This window comes from Ursus maritimus, unplaced genomic scaffold (assembly GCF_017311325.1).
Source record: "Ursus maritimus isolate PB19 unplaced genomic scaffold, ASM1731132v1 scaffold_7, whole genome shotgun sequence".
In the NCBI taxonomy this organism is placed as follows: domain Eukaryota; kingdom Metazoa; phylum Chordata; class Mammalia; order Carnivora; family Ursidae; genus Ursus; species Ursus maritimus.
Window position 1 is genome coordinate 5131668 of NW_024426885.1, and position 8263 is coordinate 5139930.

Here is an 8263-nt window from a genome sequence, read left to right on the forward strand (position 1 = left end):
GGGGGGGGGGTACAGCGGGTTTTTAAAGCCAACTGACAGAACAGCCCGTTTCGAATGGAAGGAGAGCCATTAAAACAGGATACTCTCTCAACTGTCGTGGGGATGCGTAGAAAAAAAATGTTTTCTTTTATCTGAGAGGAAAATTGACATTTTTACTGGTGGGTCTCTTCCAGGTTTCCCCACTGACCCAGTGGGTGAAAAACCCTTCATCAGGGGAAAGGCTTCCGGGGGAGCTGTGGGTTCCCGAGGGAGGCCCGCCGGTGAGCCCAGGGCAGCGGGCGACACTCGCTGACCCCCCGCTTGCTTCCCTGTGTTGTGCTAAACTGCACAGAACACACAATGTGCCCTTTGGACCATAATGCACTGTGAAATCAGTGGCTTTGATTTTACTACTCTCCGTTTCTAAACTCTCCTAGCGTCCCGAACACAGTCTGTCCCCATAGAGCAAAAGCCTCCCCGCCCCTCCCCCGGCCCCACACCTCTAACCCACTCTCTGTCTCCGCAAGTTTGCCTGTTTTATATTTCGTGGGAGTGGAATCCCAGAATACGTGTCCTTCTGTGTCTGGCGTAACGTGTCTGAGGTTATTCGTGATGTGGTGTCTGTCAGAGCTCCGTCCCTTTGCGTGGCTGAACACTAGTCCACTGTGTGGCTGTGTCTTTGGACGCACGCTCGGGCTGTTTGCACCTTTTGGTCCTGTGAAGGATGCAGCTGCAAACGTTCACATATAATGAGTCCCTGTTTTTAATTCTTTAGGGTGTAGGCCTGGAGCGGATTGGCGGGGGCCCGCGGTGACCCTAGGTTTAGCGTGAAGACACCACCGAAGTGTTTTCCAGCTGCAGTGGTGCCTGTTTTTAATTATTTAAAGGAAAAAATAAAATAGTTTTAGAAGAAGATTCTGCAGTAATAGCGTAAGGATGTGAGGATTGATCTCAGAGACGATCTCCTTCCCAGTGTCTGGGAAGGTGCTCCCTCAGTTAGGCTCACCTATGGCTGCCGGGCTGACCCCCAACCTGAGGGTCCCCAGAATGGCCACTGCTCCCCTTTTAGCAAGAAAAACAAGTGCAAAGGACAACGGTCCGTGCCTTCCAGAGCCTCTGCACAGGGCAGAAGAAGGAAGGCGGGTTCTGCCGAGGAGGAAGGTGGTCCCGCACTCCCTGCCACCTTCCTCCTGCCAAGACCTCTCCTCTGTGGCAGGCCTGGATTTAGTGGTGAAAAGCTGATTACCACTGGTAGGGGTTGAATTGTGTCCCTCCAAAATTCATGTCCACCCAGCACCCCAGAATGTGGCCTGATTTGAACATCGGCTTTTTGCAGATGAAATGAGTTAAGGATCTCAAGATGAAATCATCCTTGATTTATGGTGGGCCCTAAAGCCAATGTCTGGTGTACTTATACGAAGAGGAGAGGACCCAGGAGAGTAGGCCACGTGAAAAGAGAGGCAGAGATTGGGGGGGGGGTACATCTATAAGCCAAGGAATGCCAAGGATTGTCAGAAGCTACCAGAAGCTAGGAGAAAGGCATGGAACAGTCTCTGAGCCTCTGCAAGCAAGCCTGTTATCTTGATTTCTGACTTCTGGCCACCATAAGGGTAAGGGAATAAATCTGTTGTTTTAAGCCAATAAGTTTATGGTAATATGTCATAGCAACCCTAGATTTTGGGAAAAACTAGAAAAATTAGTTATGTGCTTTAGCTTTCCAGAACAGCCTGTAAATGCTTCTTCACTTTACATTCCTCCTGAACACAGGAAGGCCCAAGACCCTCGTGTTGCTCGTATCCTATTATACAAAGAGGGAGGCTGTCCATGCGCCTCTCACGACTCCCCCGGCTCAAGGGAGGTTCTGAGAGCTCACTTTTCCTCCCAGGGAACGTGGGAAGACTGATTTGCCGAAGCCCGATGGGGGTTCCCTGTACGCTGGGTGCTTGTGGAAACCCCATCTGCAGCAAGGGGAGCAGGGGGGCCTAACTTTACAGACTGCAGGCAAGGAGGGAGTCACAGAACAATGTCATGAATTCCAATGTGGAGAATGTTCCACTCACTCGACTGCAAACTGAAGCTGAGCTTGGCCCTTGGCGTGACTGGAGGGGGTGCTGGCTGGGAGGACGGTGACGACGGGGACACTGAGAAACGTCGTTCACTTCCAGTGACGTTGATCACCTGGCTCTTCGGTCTCTGGGGCCGCAGGGGGCTTATCTATGGTGGAGGAAAGAGCACAGTTAGGGTCTGCCATGGCTGAGTTATGTCGCCCACGATGCACGGCTTGAAGTCCTCACCTTCAGCACCTGTGACTGTGACCTTACCTGGAAATACGGTCCTTTGTAGATGAGGCCATTAGGGCGGGCCCTAACTCAAAAGGACTGGTGTCCTTATAAAAATGGGGGGATCTGGACACATGCACACAGGGAGAATGCCAGGTGAACATGAAAGCAGAGGTCAGGGCGATGCCCTATGAGCCAAGGTATGCCGAATATGGCTGCAGGGTGGGGGGTGGGGAGGCCTGGACACAGCGAATGTTCACGGGGACTGGCGACAGTCCTATCCCATGAGGCACGTTCTGATGACTCAGGAAACCAAAGGATGCTTTCCTGGTGCGACGCGAATTGCCCCTGGAGGACTCTCGGTCCTGCACCAGTCTCTGAGTCTCGGCTGAAGACCATGGGATTGTTGATGCCACATCAAGCAGGAAGCTGAACCCAGCACCCTGGAGTGAGCAGACGTACAGCCTCTGCAGAAGCTTTGGGGAGCAGGTGCGGGGCAAAACGCCAAGGCCACCCCAGAGGGCCCAGGAACACTAGCGGCTGCTGGCGATGCCCCCGGGAATGGGGCTGTGCTTCTGCTCCGACAAACCTGCCTCCAACTTGCCCACCTGCTCTGCTCCGCAGCCCCTAGCTGGTCATGGGCACTCGGAGCCTGGCCTAGGAAACTCCAGGTGCCCACAGGTACTCACAGACCTTGATGACCCCTGTCCTCTGCAAGACGAGGTCCCTCTGGGGAGAGACAGGTAGCTGGGCTGGACTGAGAACAGTGAGTCTGCCCCCAGCCAGAGGTCGGGCTTCCCGACCCCGGAGCTGCCACGGCTGTGGTTATTCCAGGGGTCATCAGAGGCTGACCGGGGGCCGGGTTCTGTGCTCCTGGTGCGTCCCTGTGCACTTGCTGAGGGCACTTCAGTCCCACTTTGGCTGAACTCAGCCCACCTCTGCTAGTGTCCCCGCAAGCAAACAGGGCCACAGCGAGGAGAGACAGAACCTGCATGTGATGGCCAAGTGCCTGGCCTGATCTTTGACCTCTTTTCACACAACCTAGCTGTGACCAGCTCTGCCACGTTGCTCAACTCCTCTCAGGCCCTTGGTTTTAACAGCTTAAAAGGGAGCTTAAATGAAAATATATGAAAGGACATGCAGAGTGTCTGACCCCCTGGTAAATATCTTGCGCTTCTGTTAATTCCCCCACCCAGTTCTGATGTTCTGAGACTTGAGATCTCTATCCTGGGCTTGAGAGACGGTGACCTTGGCAATGTCAGCAAGGTCACTGGCACCCCAGCTTTCCAGAGTAGCAGACAGAGAATGCCGGGTGGTTCATCAGAGACCTCTTCCTCTGGCTGCTGGAGGCCCAGGGCCTGGGCACAAGTGCCAGCCTTTGGCCAGTCCCCTTCCTGCGCTCTGACGTCCCTGGCCACGTTCATGCTGCAGTCAGAGCCGTGTCTGAAGGCCTCAGAAGGGCATTAGCCTTCTTGAAGGCCGTGTTGTGGCTCCGAATCTGCCTTCTGCCTCTAGACAGCCAAGCGACACATGACTGCCAGTCTGAATGGCACACAGTGTGGGTGAGACATACCCTCTGGCTCTGAGATATAAACAAGCCAAGAAATATGTCTTATTAAAAGGTGGTCCCATGTGAGCCCTTTTGTCAAGCAACCCTTCAATCACAGCCAGGACAGGTCATGGGCTCCTGCCCGGGGCGGGAACGTTCCTGGCCACTGTCCAGACAAGTGTCCATCGTTTCTAGGGGGAGGCGGCTCTGGGCCTGACTTAACCTTTGAAGCTGACAGCCTGTGAGAGCCTCTCCTTGATTTCGTTTCCAGTGCACCAATAGCACTTTCGGAATAAAGTGCACCCGAGAAGCTGCCCGTGCCTCATATGTGCCCTCAGCCTCCCCCACCGCTGTGCGCTCCGGCGAGCAGCAGCCCTGGGGCCGAGAGCGTGTGGCATGGGTTTAGGTTAAATCCCAGAAAGTCCTTCTGAAACATGGCAAAGAAGTGTGGGGCACATGAGGCAGGGAGGCCAACGTGGAGCTGTGTGCTGCGGGCGGAACCCAGCGGGAGGGGCACTGGGACTCCCACGAGGCAGATGCTAACTCGGGGACTACCTGGGGCTTAGAGCTTTCGGGTCAGGAAGGGGAGAGGCAAAGGCGTTAGCCGACCCGGACGACTGTTTTCAGACAACAAAAGCATTTTTGTTCATCTTCTGGGATGTCAGGATGTGTCCTGGAAGCAAGTCCTACGTTGCTGCCTAGAGCCTAGAAGCAGCAGAGTCTCTCTGGGACAGAGGATGAATGCTAAGACAGGCACCTTCCAGAGAAGAGAGGCTCCACTCTGAGCCTCTGCGTGCCCTACAGCACTGGTGATACAAGGGGAGGGTCGAGGGAGACCTCAGATTTGCAAAGTGACTATTTGATAGAAAATTCTGTGAAATCCAACTGATAGCTCCGTTGGCTAAATGTGGAGCAAAGGTAGGTCCCAGCAGCTACCGCAGGGTGGGGAAGAAGGTTCCCTGACAGATTACCGTCTCTGAAAGAATCACAGCCTCAGACTGCTGCACGGACATGTCGGTGGGTTTAAATTCCTTATCAAATATCTCTTGATGTTTGCTGTTCCTTTTTTCCTTCTTCTTGTCCTTCTTCTCTTTCTCTGGGTCGTCCTTGTCCAGCTTGTCCTGGGACCTGGAGTGCATTTTCTTTGGCAGGAGAGGCTCCAGAGCAAACCTAGAAGAAATGGTTCTTTAAATCACTCATGACTTAAGAGGAGAACAGTTGCTTCTCACCCTGCAGATAAATGGAAGCCGGTTTCCCGAGCAATCTAAGCCCTGACTGGGAACTGTGCAGTCTTACAGGAAAGGAATGATTTATAAAGAGAAGCCAAGGGGGAATTAAGATACATATTAACCAGTTGTAACAGAGAAACTGTGTTTGCAAGGACAGGATCGAACTGGAAAGAAACAGAGACAAAGTGAAAAGAAACAGGACACGTATAGGAGGACGGGGGAGATGTGATTGGATCAGACACAATGACATAAAGGGATCATCTCCGATTTCTGATGGGAAGATGGTATTTGGGGTATATTTCAAAAGGGGTGCCCTCGCCTTGTAGAGATTCATACTAAAATAGTCACAAATGCAATAAGAACAAACAGGCAGATGCTAATGCAAAGAAATTTCTGGTATCTTGATTCTGACCAAGTTCCTACAGCCAGCTCAAGATGACAGCTATGTCGGCTGCTTCAATTTGAAAGCCTTTTGGATGACTCCATGAGAAGCAAGCCCAGTCCAGCTCGCAGGCACATGGAGATGCCCTCCGTTTTTCAGCTGAGCACTGAGCTGGAAGACCTGGGTTTTGGCTCTGCCACCTATTGGGGAGTCTCAACACCCCCTTACCCTGTGGGCTGGACATCCCCAGTCTCAAGATGAAAGGAGGACACCACGGCCCTTGTGCCTACTAACACCAACTGGCTGGTATAAAACCATGTTAATGGTTCGTCTACTGAGTAAGTGGATCTTAGACTAGCTTCTAAGGCATGTGTAAAACTGACCATGCACACACGTCTACATGCAACTGTGGTTTGCTCTTTTAACACCAGACTGGGGCAGCAGTGGGCGGGTACATCCCGTTTCTGTCCTAGTAAAGCCATATCAGGAGAGAGAAGAAATGACTCCAGTTCTAAGGTTGGCGTTGCATTCCCTGCAGCAGGAAGGAGTTAGGAGGGAGGGCCAACATGGGTAATGGTATGAACATGTCTTCAAAACTTTATAAACTTCCAGTTTATAAAACAAATAAGGCACAGGAATGAGAAGTACAGCATAGGGAATATAGTCAATAAACACAAAATAATCCTCAAGATTTTATTCTAGGTTTTGTGTAACTTGAGACAATTAACGCAGGGGGAGAAATAGATCAGTGGACACTTTTGAGCTCAGGGGGATCACCGGTAAACATCTCGATGAGCACATAAAGAACCGAGAGAAAGATAGGTTACATTTAAAATTCTTCATATTATGAGAAGCACCTGCCGACAAAATGAACTTTTATTCTTTATGTAACCTGTGCCATTTGGGACCAAAGTCTCATTTTCTCCACATTAATTGCATAGCTAAGGGTGTAACCCTAGAATGAACAAAAGTCTGGAGTCGAATAAAGATGCCTTCCAGTTCAAGGTTAAACAATGCCTCCTGGGAGAAGGAGGTGCGTATGACGCGTGTGACACACCACACCTCTATCTAAAACCTCTAGATCAGTTTCCACCCTCACTCCTACGTTCTAGGAAATGTAAAACCCTTTTCATAACTAGCTTGGGGATTTTCTTGGGGAAAAGTTGAATTAAATTTCTTCAGCAATCTTGCTCTAAGAGACAAGCACACATGATTTAAATACCTCTAAATTGAGAATGTCCATATGGATTTGGCTTTATAAGTAGCAGTCACTGATAAAAATTACTGAAAAAAAAATGTGGGTTTAGTTTTCAATCCTCCATTGGGCACACCGGTCATCGGCAACAAAGGGCGCTCAGATTTGAGCTGTTCCTTGGGGCGCTCTGGAAGTGTGGGTCCGCGGGTAGAAGGGGCCGGGAGCCTGTGGGTTTGGTAAGGAGATGGATGGAAAACCAAGATGGGGTTGCGCAAACATACCACCGTGCAAACTCAGCAGTAAAATAATAAGCAGATGTTCTCTGGGGTTTAAACTGCATGACACATTTTTCCTTTTTATTTAATAAGAACAAACTTTACATATTTGCTACGCAAAAACACACAAAAAATTATCGATATTTTTTAACACTCGAAGTTAATGCAAGAGACACAGTGGGAGCTCAACCCAAATTAACTAGTCTAGTAGCTTCTTGTTTAGCTCTTAGTCACTTTGTGCTCAACAGCAAACCCGGGGTCTCCCGAGAAGCCTTGAGGACAGAAGGTGGCCTTGCCTGACAGTGCGGGACAGTTTTGCACTGACGTGACACTACGGAAGTGAGCAGGAGATGGACAGTACAAGCACACAAGCAACAAGGAATGTACCCTATTCCTTCCAGAATGTCCAGAACAGAACGGGGGAGGCTTTAAAATCTGACAGAAACCTTACCCAAAGAATTTTTTCTCAAAAACTCATAAGACCCTGAAAGTCATCCTGGGCACTACAGTTGCAAAGTCTTGGAGGTTTTCAGTTTCAAAGATGGTTTGGATTTTAAAGAAAAATCCTCCGCTGTGATCAAACCAACTCAGGGTCCTGGTGGCTCCTCACCGGGCCCACCAAGTCCCTCTGTGCTGCTCAGCCAGACTCACCCATCGGAGCCCGGCCGGGAAGGGGTGCTGTCCGATGACAGGGAGGACACGGAGGCCACTGACAGAGGCCGGGAGGAAGAAGGCATCGTGAAGGATCGGACCATGGACCGGGGACGGCTGCCTCTTCTGTCATCCAGACTTGAGGGCTGACAGTGAGAGAGAGACAGAGAGAGAGAGAGAGAGAGTGAGAGAGAGGCTTGTTGGACGGTCTTGTGCCAAAAGACTTCTGGCTTGCCATGGTCAGACTCTTGGGACCAGGTGGTCTTAGCAGCCTGGACTCTAGACCAAAATTGTCCACACTTTTATGAGCAGGGCATTTTCTTGTTCAGAGTTAAAGATGAAAATGATGATGATTTCAGGGTTTTTTGAAATCTTACCTGATATTGTGAAAAATCTCATAACTTTCTTGTTTTCTCTAACATTTTAAGTGCAGTTTTCTTTACCAACACCAGAATGCATCAACCTGTTCCAAAGCCATCGTAGAATGTATCGACCAGAAAATTTATAGAGCAACATCTAGATTAAAGAAATTTATAGAGTAGCTTCTAGAGGAAAGAAACTGCAAGATCGTTACATGAACTCTGTCCATCTCTGCACGTTGATACACCACGCAGATCACCACAACACACGGATGTGTCTGACTGAATTTCTCTAGAATAAAATAAGACGCCTCTGCTGCTTAAAGATGCATTTGCTCCCCCCCCCCCCCCAGGGACTGGTACAG

At 50.2% G+C, this 8263-nt stretch overlaps 1 protein-coding gene across 1 annotated transcript in view; it reads right to left on the bottom strand.

Moving 5' to 3' along the window:
• The window catches only part of DOCK1 (dedicator of cytokinesis 1), a 495125-nt gene that overhangs the window by 4854 nt on the left and 482008 nt on the right, over positions 1 to 8263 (bottom strand). The window contains 3 exon segments of the mRNA XM_040623969.1: positions 2040 to 2193; positions 4779 to 4977; positions 7540 to 7685. Coding sequence (XP_040479903.1) covers positions 2040 to 2193; positions 4779 to 4977; positions 7540 to 7685 — 499 coding nt within the window.